This window comes from Solea senegalensis, linkage group LG13, assembly GCF_019176455.1.
Source record: "Solea senegalensis isolate Sse05_10M linkage group LG13, IFAPA_SoseM_1, whole genome shotgun sequence".
In the NCBI taxonomy this organism is placed as follows: domain Eukaryota; kingdom Metazoa; phylum Chordata; class Actinopteri; order Pleuronectiformes; family Soleidae; genus Solea; species Solea senegalensis.
The window spans coordinates 10,023,259-10,038,105 of NC_058033.1; the positions used below are offsets into that span (position 1 = coordinate 10,023,259).

General features: G+C 39.2%; 1 protein-coding gene across 1 annotated transcript; it reads left to right on the forward strand.

Annotated features, from left to right (window-relative positions):
* The first annotated feature begins 5,209 nt into the window (after positions 1-5,209).
* Positions 5,210-14,543, forward strand: cfap58 (cilia and flagella associated protein 58). Its single transcript, XM_044041288.1, has 18 exons — positions 5,210-5,529; positions 6,730-6,999; positions 7,258-7,406; positions 7,502-7,652; positions 8,145-8,339; positions 8,519-8,656; positions 9,394-9,553; positions 10,107-10,189; positions 10,317-10,508; positions 10,598-10,759; positions 11,136-11,282; positions 11,946-12,086; positions 12,166-12,389; positions 12,484-12,592; positions 12,718-12,822; positions 13,226-13,345; positions 13,950-14,074; positions 14,161-14,543. The coding sequence occupies exons 1-18, from the start codon at positions 5,524-5,526 to the stop codon at positions 14,270-14,272; spliced, it is 2,589 nt and encodes an 862-aa protein (XP_043897223.1). The 5' UTR covers positions 5,210-5,523; the 3' UTR covers positions 14,273-14,543.
* Positions 14,544-14,847: the final 304 nt, after the last annotated feature.

Genomic DNA, 14,847 nt, shown 5'->3' on the forward strand with positions numbered 1-14,847 from the left:
TTCCACATTATTATCTCAGGAGAGAAATACACTATCTCACCAATTGGTGAGGTAGACACCACAGTGTTTTCTTAACCAGTGATAAACTGTAGAAACTCAACGTTAGTCAATGGTTGTTTGTTTACACCTTTAATGTCAAACTAATTTTAGTTCAGGGGCCACATGCAGCTCACTTAGAGCTCAAGTGGGCCAGACTGGTAAAATAATTAACATTTAATGAAGTGTGTTTTTACAAAACATGATGAACGACCTGAAATTTCAACAATGTTATGCCTAAATTGTATGGTATTTGGAAATAAAAAATGTCCTATTTCACATTATGATTAGATTTTAATCGTAATTAGAAAATCAAATTAGTCCTGCGAGCCAGATTGGACCCTTGGCCCTATGTTTGCAACACCTGGTTTACACAATGAGGCCCCCCTTTTTGCCAAAACAAAATTAGTAACTGTATGAATGTGACATCTTTGAATTTATGAATAATAGTTTAATTATAAACCTTTTAAAAATTCCCTGAAAAAGAGCAGCTGTACTGTAAAGTGGTACCCACATGTCAAAGGACAAAAAAGTGAAATTGGCAATAAAAATAATATTCCAGCAGTGCAATGGCATGGAACCACCACTGAACTCCTCTTTTCTTCTATGATGTCTATGGATTATAATTAATTACATGTTGTTTGAACGTACCTTACAAACACTTGTGTGGAGTGAAAAAGGAAAAATGCCAAATTTAATGCTATGTCCTACTCTTAGTTCAGTTCCACAGCTTAAGAACGTGATGGATTCAGCTCAGAGTCACAGTGAATTCATTATCACTATAGGAATAACAGCGCATTGGATTTGCACGTGCAGAGTAGAATCATAATAGTCGTCTCACATTTTACTTCATTCATTCATTAAATGACCATGAACAAATCTCAGTACTGTATCACACTTGGCTCTTGATCTGAGAACAACTCGACTCAGACTTTGGTGTCATTCCACTCGGGATTAGCTTATTTTGACACTTATCCTTGCGCTGCTGTTAACATTTTTAACATATTTAACAGACTTTTTTTATGATCCTACAAAGTGGAGAATATCTGGTGCTAACACCTAACCCACAACCTGTCATCTTATTTTTTTTGTCTCCTTAAAAAGAATAAAGACTAATCATTTCAGCCCAGATTAGTTAAATCATATTAAAGAAATAATTTCTCTTTGTGTAAATATATATTTGAATGTTTTTGCACTGACATACTGCTCACAATATTATCCTAATGTTTGGTTCGGATAATATCTCATGCCTCTCTCACAGGCCAGTAAAAATTTTTAGATTAACCTTCCTTTTTACTTTGAGTGGATTCCCATGAATTATTTGCACAATAATATTTTAATCTGTCAAACTTTCCATTTGACTCCTTCGGGGCAGCTTCATTCACAGGAACATTAATTTCCATCACACATCCCCGCAGGCGCATCTTAGCCTGAACAGCAGCAAAAACAGAGACCAGAGCTGAAGGAGGACGTCCTGCTGAAAGATTCATCTTTAATCTAAACTAAACTCGTTTAATTGCCATAATTGATACATCAACATGTCTGAACTCTGTCTGAGTGTGGAAAGAGGCACTGCGTATAAGATTGAAAAGTAAAAAACATTACTTACATGGTGTAAATAATATCTCAAATAAGCATACCTTGTCATATCTATCTATCTATATATATATATATATATACACATATATATATATATATTTATTTTTTGTAGGGATAAAAAATATGAGGCATATTATCTATATTGAAGATTGAGTGGGAAATGAGTAGCGTAGGGTCGGTCTGCTTCAGTGACACATTATAACATGGCGGAAACAGACCGACGTGTATAACTGTATGTGTTCATAATGGAAATCTAAATGCTAGAAATTAGTTTAAGAAATAATAAATATAGAGAAAGACCATATATATGTATATATACATATATACATATATATACTTGTTTTGAAGAATGTATAAGTCTATATTCTATTATTTTTATATTCATTTGTTGCTTTATACAGTAGCACTGCAGAGTCTAACAAAAACAAAGTAGAGAACTATTAACGTCCGCGCGAGGTTTTCATCCGTGTACAAAACAAAAAGAGCAACAGCGAGCCCCAAAATGGCTGCCACTGTACCGTACTGTAGTATAATCTCACTTGTCTTATTTCACACAGACTCTCAGAGAAGGATACAGCAAAGTTTTAGTTTGAATAGCAACCTCCATTTGGTGTGAATGGCAAGAAAACAAAAAAGAAGAAAAAAAAGTGTAGTAATTCTCGGATTATTATGTGCGTATGTGGGCCGTCATCTTATAACACTGGTCATTTGTACTTTTGGAGACGTGTTTGGATATAGTTTGGGCTGGCTTCTGCGGTCATCATTTTTCTATATGTGTTGGGTGTGAAAGAGTGACTCTTTATTTGTCCCCCTACTATGGTGCTCCCTTGCAATCTGTACTACAGCAGAGCACAGAAATATACATATATACATATGTATATATAGACATATATATATATATATATATATATATATATATATATATATATATATATATATATGTATATGTACATATATATATTCATCCATTTTATAAGCTGTGCAGACATAGATGTTTAAGGGGCGTGTGCAGTATGCGTGTGACAGACGGCGTGAACCGACATAAGGGTGGGACTCAAATGTTTGATTTTTTCGGTTCATTTTTACGGATTTAAGTTCACAGTGGAGGTTGAGCATCGCGTGGCTGCTTGACAATGGCGACGTTCAATTCAGTGCTGTACATTGCCAAAAACACACGTCATAAACATTCTGACAACTGGTGCTATTTAATAACATGTGTGGTGCTTTGTTTTTGTTTGTTTTTTTAAATTTAAGTTCACGATTTCCTTGCTTCAGACAAAAATGTAGCTACACAATCATGTACTGTACCGTGGGTTGCTGTTTTGACCAGTAAGTCACCTCATGTGCTGCAGGTGGTTTTCTTTTGACTGTGGGTGTTTCAGGGAACACACAGATCAGATAAGACTTACATATTGAGTGGCAGATTTTAAAGCAAGGAAATTTTGACGGGACATTAATTTCAAATACATGTGTTGATGATTTTCTTGAGTTTACACCGTTTTTTTTTCTTATCCATTTTAAGTTGACTTTCACAGTGCTTCAAAGTCTAATGTATTGGTGGTTGCAAATACTATCCACACGTTGTTTTTGGTGCTGAGTAATGGGATATATTCACTTTGAATTTTGATGTGGTATTCATCAGAGGCTTTCTCCCGGGTCGAGTAAACATACTAACTCCCCCTTGCAGGTACTCTTGTATTGTAGGGAATGAGATGAAGTCTTTGGCCCAATCCCAAAATGCCCCTCTGAACGCTTAAGCCCCAAACCGACAACAACACCTGATTTTTTATTCCTAGACTGCTTTATGTATGGATTGTTATCCTGATATGAAGATAATTTCTGCAACAGATCTGCAATTTAATTGAGTTTGGGACTTAATATTGTTTATTTCTGAGGGATTATTATAAAAAGACAATGCATTAATTGGCCCTCAGGTGCTCAAAATTCCCAAACTTAACAATTTTACAGACTTACCATAGACGTGTCATTCTCAGAGGTTGGACTCTGGGACTGGGCCTTACACTCACCGCCATTCACACGTATGCTTCACCTTAACCTTTGACAGTGGGCATGCCTGACAATTGGTGCTATATTCGATGTCTGCCATGGCCAAAGTTGCTATGGTTTATGTTTTGCAGATGCTTAGAAGGAAGGAACATGGGGAAATAAATCTTCTATTAGATTAGCACATACTGGGTTCACCAACTGCCTCCCACACCTCTCTCCAAGCTTGGTTTCCCTGGTTTGTGCCCAGGTTACCTGCCAAAATAATCCTTCTTCCCATTTTGAGGTCTGGTGTTAGGAAGGGACCCGCTTTGCATCTATAGACGTGATTTGATTGGCTGATCTCTGCACTGCAACCAAAATGAAGCAATGGAACCAGAATGCAGATAATCAACACATTACATTACATCACGCCAGTCAAAGTGAATGAATGCTTTCTTAAGGGGCCTGTGGAGTTACTATGTTTAAAAACCAGAGAAAGCGTCTGAATATTAATAATAAAGTTGCTTTTTTTAAATTAGGTACAAAATGTCTGCCGCAAACACTCAACCTCTTACAGCCTTGATAAACGAAAAAACAAAGTTCTTGCAACATGAAGCTTATTATGTGTCTTTTTTTAAAAATCACAAAAATGCAATACAAGTGGAAGAAGAACAAAGTGAACTCACTATCTCCTCTTAATTGTTCGGTCTTCCTGAGATGTGTAGAACATGTTTGAGTGACTGATTTTTATGGGTTTTTGTCATTTTGACCTCCTGGGAAACAGCAAACAAGAGTGTTCACTGTTAGTTACAGGTGTAGACAACTCAGTACCTCAAAATGTCTCTTCATGGAAATCTTTAGCCCTGAAATGTAATGTCTATTAAGTTTTACATAATGTCGATCATCTCTGAGAAGTCAGTACTCATGATGCTTTCTATATTTGTTGGCACAATCTCACACAAGAATGTATGGCTATTGTAATTCCTGCTCACTCCTACCCTTCCTAAAAACTGAGGCTTTTAAAGCAAGTAAATTGAACTGTTGTTTTTTGTATTTCAAATGTCTTGGTATGCTTGTTGTAGTTCATAATGGTGTATATTACATCAGTTTTTATTTATTAAAATGTTTAAATTTTCCAAACATGACTTTTCATGTTATTGATCAAAATGATTCCTGTCATCTGATGCAAAACTCGTACAACCTTTTATGACACCAAATCTCAATTAGAACACATTATAATGCCAAAATCTGCATTTCATACATGAAAAAATGCCCCCAAATGAATAAATTAAGTCATTTTGAGGCCGGTTTGAGCTGCAACCACTTTTTGATAATTAAATTAAGAAAACTGGTTCTACTTGGCTCTTTAAAATGTACTAATATATAATGAGGTAAAATGATGCCGAGTTATAATAGTAATAATATTAAGTTTTGTTGAGGAAAATGCTCTACATTTCCATTGTATTCTGTTCATGTTGATCAGGAACTACTTAATGTGAGGACTTGGCGGAGTGATTTTTGTGACGGACATTTGACAGGAGTTTGGCTCTACACGCAATTTTATCTCCTGCTGGGCGCGTAACTAGTTTTATGTTGTGATAACTAAGTTAGTAATTAATTCTACAAAATAGCAGGATATATTAATTAAAGAATGTGCGATTTGGGACTGCAACGGTGGAAAGCAACTATTGACGGCTTTAATTGGCCGTACGAGGTACTTTTACTCGCGACACCCATGGCACCACAGACGTCACGTGTCCATGACGATACCGGCCAGCTACCTTTCTCGCGAGATCACCGGTTGCTTAGCCACCGCTGTCAACATCTCTATTCATTATACAAACACCAGAGCTCCGCTGCTTGTACGGATTCACAAGGAAAAGTGACGTTTTGACACATACCATGGAGGTAAGTGCACCCACTAAGACCCTTTTACAACAGAACTTAACAGAGCATTATTGTTTTTGTTGGAAAAATAAAAAGTTATTGCAAAGTTATGGCAAATGTGACAGGAAGTGAAAATGCTGACCAGATGTAATTAAATGTATGTGGTGTTTGTTCCATTTTCAGCAAAAATATAGGTCACAGATTGTCAATGTCAAACGTCAATGTCAAAAAATTACATTAGAATGTGTGATAGGTTTGACATACATCACAGTTTAGCCACAACAGTACAAGTTCAAATGTTATGGCAGAGCCATATTTTAACAGTAGTTCAATTTCAATCTGTTGTGTTAAATTTCAATAATTCTCCAGGGCTTATTTCAGAGCTTGAGAAAGAGTAAGAAGGTGATTAAATAATGAATGATTCAATTTAAAAAAAGATTTATTTCGGTAAGGCTGCACAATATTAGGAAAACATTCAGTGTGCAACAACGTTGAATATTGTGATGACAATACTATGTGTGATAAAAACATGGTGTACCAAACAAACTTAACATCTTTGTGACCATCTTAAAACATGATCTATCACTCGAAACAAAAACATCCTTTACTACCTGTATTGATGAAATAAATAAATAAAACTTGAAACCAGGTTAAAGTTTAAATAAATGTGAATATAATTATTCAAATCCATCACCTAATGTCTCTAATTGCAGTTCTTTAATCAATTATCTTCTCAATTCTCTGCCAACCAATTAGTTGCGGCATGAGGGTGTTGCAGTATGAGGGGTAATTTATTTCATTGTGCAAGAATTAGTGACATCTAATGGTGAGACTGAATATTACAACAAACAGAGGGCTCCTCCGCTTTCCCCTTTCTTTCCCAGTCGTGTCAGAAAACTACAGTGGCCTTCACATACCTGGAAGGATGTTGTTATTCTTTGTTTGCGTAATAAGCCTCTGCTTCCAAATGCAAAAAAACGCAGGCTTGTCTGTTCAGGCTGGTGTAGAAACATTACAGCAACGTTGGCAGCCCCAAAATCTTTGCCTAAAGAACATATAAAAGGCCTTTTTTGTCCTACAAAACTACATTTATAGCAATTTAAGCAATCTTTGTTGTTTGATATGCACATCTACTGCTAATGATATTGTGCTTTACAATATACTGTGCAATTTAATCCATCACTGTGATGTGAGCAACTCTGGCTCTGCCTTTTCCTCCAGGACACAGGGCGAGAGGCAGAGGACCATGCCGAGTGTTTGGAGGAATTCCAGCTGGTGCTCAGCGAGCTGGCTGGTGATCAGAGCATGGACAAGATCCGGGTGGAGTATGAGAAGCTCATACACGCTCTGCAGAAGTCCCGGGAAAATGAAAGGAGGCTGATGTCCAAATGCAGGGAGCTGAATGCTGAGATTGTGTCCACCTCAACTAAAGTTGCAGCTGCTCTCAAACTGTCTCAAGAAGATGAGACCACAATAGCTTCACTGAAGAGGGTGAGTCTGCAATGGCATGACATGTCACATGCACAGACAAGTTACATGCAGTGAAAGGTGTCTGTACATACAAAAAGTAAATAAGAAATCAGACTAAAACAAATAAAATCATAAAAATATGATTAGACTTGTAGTTCAAAGTGCACTAGCTGCAAAAATGCAGAAATAAAGGTGTAGGAGGATCATTTTACCCTCTTGACCCTTGACTCAGATTATGTTCATTCATTTTCCTAAACCTTCCCTCTGCCTATACTCTAGGAGCTGGATAAGGCTTGGAAAATGGTTGATGTGGCTCATGATAAAGAGAAGAAGGACAGAGATACCATCAAGAGTTTAAAAGAAGAGGTTGCCAACCTGACAAAGATTGCTGAACAACAGACATACTCCTCAATGGACCAGGAGCAGAGGTATGCCTTTGGTCCTCCTCCCTGCACTTTTATGCAATCCATTGCATGGTTACTGTGGGTAAAAAAGAAAGAAATATATGCTGGGTTTTTTTCAGTGAAATACTAAAAATGACCGAACAGTTGACGAAGGAGCGGGATCAGCTGCAGGCAACTGTGGAGGGTCTGAGAGAGCAGCTGAACAAGGCAAATGTCACCCAGCAGGAGACGGAGGCGAAGAGACAGAGTGCCTTAGACAACATTTCTATGGTAAGAATGGAGCCTGGAGACTGATTTCTAATGTCATTGTAAATCAATGGTAAAGAGCATCCTCTTCTTTTTTACAACCTTTATTTGTACAGGTAATCTCAGACACACACAGATTGAATAGTAACGTATGGTCAGTTAAAGTGCCAAGTAGAGGCATATATACACTACATACCAAAAAGAGAAACTAGTTTCTAGAGTCTCTCTCGAGTGCTCTTAAAAGAAGTTTCAATTTCTCTCATGGGATTAAGATGGACATCTTAAAATCCTGTTGTAGCATAGTCAGAGTTAATTAAAGGAGCAGAGTAGGAGAACATCCTTTTATTGAGCTTGGTGCATACTGAGGGAACACTGAAGGTAATGAGGACCTGGGAGTTCCTTGTGGTACCAGCACATTAATTGTAACATTGATATGGCTGAAGCCAGTGGAGATCTAAGTTCTTCACAAAGAAAATGATCCTTACACTCCCCGGTTCTCGCTTTGTCTCAACCCAGCTTCAGCAGGAGCTCCAGGTACAGCAGAACGAGATTTCCCGGGAAATGAGGCTGAAGGAGAAACTGGACAAGGAGGTGAAGCAGCTGCATGTCGACATGGAGGCCAAGACGGGTGACATTAAAGCTCTGAATCAACAGGGCCAACGGGCCAAAGAGGAGCAGCTGAGGCTGGAGCAGCAGCTAAAAGAGCTAAAGGTGAAAAACAGAGTGGGATTAGTACTCTTTCCAGTGTATGAAGCCATACATTTCATAATGTTGTTTTGTGTACATGCCTCATGTAAATAGTTCACCCTCACCAAATATGTCAAAACAAAATGTTTACTGCACTGCAGAATATAATACGTAGTGTTTTTTTACCCCGCTCACTGTGACAGGTCCTGAACGAGAGAACTACCAAGGAGCTGGAGCAGACGCAGGTGAAGAACACCAAGCTGCAGCAGGAGTGTGAGCAGCTCTCCTCACTCAAAGAGCACCTGTCACTGGAGAATCAGCAGAGAGCAAATGAGCTCAAGGTAGGAAGTTCAGACTCACAGTATATATTTGTCAAAGCAAGAGGAAGTAAGGTTTGACTCAAGGCCACAGTAGTGGAGGATGTTCAGTCATGGATGATGGGAATGAGCCCTCATGAGCCAAAAGGGGGTGCTGCACTGTCACATAATCAGCAAGTCAGAAGCAGGTCCATTGTGTTTTGTCTTGAGTTGTTTTACCCCCATATTTTGCTGAAATGTGACATAACATTTGAGACATAACCTCAATATGATGAGTGAGAGGACAAAATTAACAAAGGAGTGAAACATTGACTGTACAGAAACACCATGGGAGGGATGCATAAGGATTTGGAAAAGAGACAAAGTGGAGGACCGAGGCTAAAATAGAGACAAACATTTATACAAACAAAATAGACAAACATTTGCCCCTTTTAGAAAAACAAAACCAAAAAACACAGAAGAATCCTGGCAAAGTGTATTTGAGCTGTTAGTCTCATTGGACAATAATCACATGGCACCAGTGGAGAGAAAAAACTTTTAACAGAAGAAATCTATGTTCTCAAAGGTGTGCAGCATCTGCCTCAGCTGGTTGGGGTGAAAGGAAAAATGTGGGACAGAGAAGAGGCGGGTAACAAAAGGGGTCTCAGGATATTTCTAAAGACAGCCATATTATTTTTATTGTATTATATAAATACATGATTGTGTTATAATGTGTTGTAATAATAATAATTATTATTATATACGACTCATTTACATAACAGGTGAGGGACGAGGAGGTGACTCAGATGCGACAGGAGATTGCCAAACAGACAAAGATGAGAGAAGCCATCCAGAAGAAGCTCCACCATATGGAGGATCAGAAAGCTGATGTGGACGTGCAGCGGGAGACACTGAAGGCTCAGATCGTTGGTCTAGAGAAAGGTAAGGGAGCTGCTCATGTCAAAACTTCTTCTCAGTGCCTGTCAGTGTGTCAGCTTCTTTAAACCTTAATGAATAAAGGTGCAAAATGAGAGCATATGACCAAAAAGCCAATAAAGAATAAAGAAATTAATTGTTAAATTACTTAATGTTCCAAACCCTATTCTTTGGGATTTTGCACACAATTTCTAATGTTACAATGTATATAGCCTGTATTATATTGCTAAATAAATCTGTCTTTTTTTTTCTACTTGTATTTTTGCACTTTATTCTGTTTTTTTGAGCTGCTTTAACCAGTGAATCTCCCCACTGTGGGATCAGTCAAGTTTAATCTAATCTAATGATTTATCATCATCTCACAGAACAATGTTTGTTTGTTATTTGCTTTAAGGATGGATCGGAGACTGCATCATTTAAGACTATATTATAGAACAAGGATATAATAAAACATAGTAAGCATACAGTATACAAGTATGTCTTTTGTTCAGTGTAATGTTATTCAACCTCCACTTACAAGCTAATACCAAACCAAACCTCTCCATTTATGATCCCGCAGATCTGGAATCCTCTCAAAAGCAGAGTGAAGCTGACAAGAAAGCGATAGACGAGCTCATCCGAGAGCGAGACATCCTCAACAAGGTACATCCTCTACCCACGGGGTGGTGACAAGACATCCCATTCCGTATTAATGCTACTCGGGCTTCACTTATATCGACTCCTGTCCACAACTTGTGCGTGTGCTCGTGTCCCCACCCCCCATCAACAGAACACGATCAAAGCGGCACTGTCGACTGAGAAACAGCAGAACCTCGTGAAGCTCCTCGAGCAGGACAAGAAGACGTTGGAGCACGAGATCAACGGATACCGGCAGGAGGCGCAGAAGCAGCGCAAGATCATCCAACAGCTGGAAAAAGAACGAGACCGTTACATCAACGAGACCAGCAGCCTCATGCAGAAGGCATGCTACGCAGAAGAACCAGCATAGTGGATTTCATTATTTGATAAAAGCTATGATTACTTTATGTTGTTTTTTTGTTTTTTTTACAGGTGCAACAAAAAATGGGCGACGTTGAAGTTCGAGAGATGGAGATATTTGACTGGAAGAAGAAAGTCACCGAGGCGGAGTGCAAACTCAAACAGCAGGAGAACCTGCTGGAGACTGTTGTGGCTGAACGGAACCTCTACAGCAAAAACCTCATCGAGGCTCAGGTAACAGTGATTCTGTTGTTTTCCGTCCCCTACAGCTGATCCTCGAATGTACCCGCTAATTATGAAGCATGTACACAAATAGTTTTTGTCCTAAATGTCATCGCTTTAACTTTTGTGGATTACTTTTAGGCTGTTGACAAAGGAGCTTATGTGTGTTTTCAGTGACATTTGTTGGTTTGTTTGTGTTTCTCTGTAAGCAGAATTATGCAAAACATTTTTTTGTAAATACCTCAAGAAATAATCCAGAAAAAATCAAGCAGCTGCACAATTTTTATACAATCAGATCAAATTTGCTCATTTTATTTGATTTAATTTGATTTCATTTCATCTTATTTTATTCTATTTTATTTTATTTTTCTGTCTCCCTCTGTTCCAGGAAGAGATTGCAGAGATGAAGAGGAAGATGAAGACTATGAACAACCAGGTCACACGGCTCAGAGATGAAATCACAGGGAAGGAGATGGCCCTCGCCAAAGATCAGCAGGAGTTCAAGCGCTTAGAAAAGGACAACGAGTCACTCAAGGTATGGTTCTTAATGGGGTGTGGTCTCCAAACCCCTCATCATTACTGTGGATCTTTATGATATAGTATCCTCCTGAGCAACTTTACTCTGAAGGAAACATCACATCCTTCCCGGGTGTATTAACTTCATATTAATTTCATTTGTTGGACATTGTCGTCAAGCCACGATCAGCAAGGAAAAGTCGTTTACCTGTACATCACATTAAGCTGCTTACTTTTTTGACAAAGTGGTTGTTGGCAGGAATGTAAGAAAAGTAGGTCAGTAAATACAAAATTTTTGGTTATTCTCTATTCTAAGCTCCTCCAAACAGTTGAGCATGGACACACGACAGATGGTTCAACTCCTCCATTTCTGAAACACGCAGATCTTTTTTCATCAGAGGAATATGTACATGCATCTCCTCAGTAGAACGGCCAATAGAAACTCACTCATTCTCTGAACTGACCTGTGATTGGTCAAGGTCTTCAGTCATGGGAGAGACTTCCCCCAAGGCAAGAAACACAACCGAGAGGAGGTGTAGAAGTCTGGTTTTCTCATAGATCACTTCATTTACATTGTACTTCAAGGCTATTGTGAAATGATTGATCCGTAATTACAAAAACATGTTGCCTGCCTACACCAGCCTTAGATTCTGTGACATCCATCGTTGTGCTCTGTTCACAGGGGGAGCTGCAGTCCATGAAGCTCCAGCTGGAGGAATCAAAGCAGCGTGTTGAAAGCCAAAAAGCAGAGCAGCAGAAACTGCAGAAAATTATAGCCGACGCCGACGCAGAGCAGATCCAGCAGAACAAACAACTGGAACAGGTAAATGGAATAGAAGGAGGTAAAAAAAAAAGAGTTAAAGAAACTGTTTTGACTATTTGTTGTTGAAATTTCTGGTCAGGTGGCCAGAGAGCGAGACAGTCTGGGAAAACAGCTGCTACGCCGCAACGACGAGCGCGCCCTTCTCTATGAGAAGATCAGGATCCAGCAGTCGATCCTCAGCAAGGGGGACTTCCACTACAACCTGAGGATGGAAGACGTGCGTCTGCTCAAGTTGGAAGTTAAGAGGCTGCAGCGCAAGAAGAGCATCCTGGACAAGACTGTACCCAACACAGAGGACCTGAGGTAAAAGAGAAGTGGAAGTGGTCGTTTCCTCAAATGACTGATTGTTGTATGTGACGTAAGAGTTGTCAAACACCACAAAGTTGTTGCGTTGCAGGCGGGAGCTCTTCCACCTGCAGAGGGAGCTGCTCAGAGAAAGGATGAGAAACAGTGTCCTTGAGGAACAGCTGAAGCCCATAAATATTCACAGATGGAGGCGACTGGAGGTGATGAACGTTGAATGTGTCCGTCTGTGTGTTCCAGCTGAAAGCCATAGCAGCTATGGCTTGTTCCTGTTGTTCTCTATAGCAGAGTAAGACACTAACAGCTCATAAATGACTCACTCTTACAGGGCAGCGACCCCGACAAATACGAACTCATCCAGAAGATTCAGTCTCTACAGAAGAGGCTTATTACGAAGACTCAGGAGCTTGAGGAACATGAACTGCTGCTACAGGTAAACAGTTGACACTCCTCCTTCTCTGGTGCTTAAACATTTGGGTTATAAAAATTATCTGCAGAGAGTTTCAGAGATGGAGAGAATGCTTTGGGGAAACGAGTTTTTCTGTCCGTGCTCGTCTGATGAGAGGAGCTGTGATCCCGGTAATTAACTGTTTTACTGCAGGTTGTTTTTCATGGGATTTGTTGACAATAAGAATTTGAATAAATCCAACAGTATGCACTGCCAAATAAACAAATAACAGTTACTAGATTGACAGTAGCATACAACATGGGTCAGACCCCAGGGTACTGACAGGTGACACCAGGAACATGATATATGTTGTTGTACCTGTTCTAATCACAATAGTTTTTTATTTAGTTTTATTTCACTTTTAATTCTTTACTGCTTCCTCACCCAGGAGAAGGAGAAGCTGTACGTGGAGCTGAAGCACATTCTGGCCCGGCAGCCTGGTCCAGAGGCAGCCGAGCAGCTGCAGCAGTGCCAGTGGGCCCTCAGAGAGAGAACTAAAAAACTCAAGGTGTAATGTAACATCATCATCTCACTGTCCTAGCCTGTCTCTTCCCCATTTATTTTTTTATTTTCCTGCTGTATTCCACTTTTTTGTGTCAGCTTCCATGATGCTCTGGTTTTCATCAAGTCAGCACACAAACATCGCATTAACCTCCTAATGACTATTTAACTATTTAAATATTAACTATTTAAATAATATTATATTAAATATAATGACTTTTTAACAACTATTTAAGTTTTAACCCCTGAATATAGACACAACAATATAATTCCCACATCACTGATTTCAGGAAACCTTGTCAATTTTATTTATGCAGTGCAGTAAACCCCAAATATCACACACCTGCTTAAATTAGCACAGGCTACAAAGAGATGTGTCAGACATGTTTATAACACATCATGTCAGCTGTGCAATTTTATCTGTGGGGGGAAAAAATGTACTAAAAAAAACATGTGAAAACCACAGGTGTAAATTATCAAATGAATGATGGCTGAGTTCCATTTAGCTTCCTAGCTTTAGAGTGTGCAATAGTTCATTGTTACACTGTCCTGACTTATGTGAACTGAACATGAGTCATTTCTAATGTGATCGTACCTTCTGAATTTCACAGGCGCTGATAGCAGAGCTGAGGATGCTGGATTCAAAGATGAACGAGCACAAAAGTGAGAATCAGAGATTGGCCAACGAGCTCGCGAACATCAAGAAGAAGTACCTCAGTCAGAAGAAGCTGCACAGGTGAGTGTTTTACCTCACATTTCTGCCAGTTAATAGTGGGAAATACAGTACGTGGTGTGTATTGTATGTGTTGTGTGTTTCCTCAGTGAACACATGACAAGGTCCAAAGTGGAGCAGCTGGAACCTCTGCCCCAGCTGAGCAGCAAACCTCACTTCACTGGAGGAGGCTTCAGGATCGACAACCCTGTGAGAAGATGATAGATGAGGATAGAGATGAATATGTACTACACCATTTGAAGTGGACAGTATAACAGTGGAAGCTGTTCACTTCGGCTCAAACAGTTGTATTGTGTGGCTTTTCACAGCAGTACAAGTAAATATAAGCATTACAGAAATGGATGCTAAGTCTGGAATCAGTGCAGGAATATGTTTTCTGAGTGCACACCAAATCGCCATGGTAAGCATGTGCACCTCAGATATCAGTCAATGATGTTGTATATTTTCTTAAATTAAAACATTATACATATCATAGCCTGGTTGTGTAACTTTTTAACGAAATGCACAGTGTGTTGAAAGTCAAAAACAGAGATCAGACAGTGGATTGTGTTCCAGGCCAGCTTCCTTACCTCTAATTGTTTTTAATGACTATGGTGGATCACTGGTAGTGCAAGTCATCTTTCATTTGGAATGTCAAGAGTTCGATTCCCAGCTTGCGGCTCTACGTGCCGATGGGCAAGAGACTTAATGCCACGTCTTGACAAATGTGTAAAAGCATGTGAATGGGAATGAAAGATGTTGGAAAATATGGAACAAATGGAATTGACTTATTATTT

Excerpts from the sequence above, each read along its gene's own strand:
- cfap58 (XM_044041288.1), top strand. Across the intron at positions 10,760-11,135 it reads AAAACCTCATCGAGGCTCAG|GAAGAGATTGCAGAGATGAA; the intron begins GTAACAGTGATT and ends CCTCTGTTCCAG. Across the intron at positions 13,346-13,949 it reads AGAGAACTAAAAAACTCAAG|GCGCTGATAGCAGAGCTGAG; the intron begins GTGTAATGTAAC and ends TGAATTTCACAG.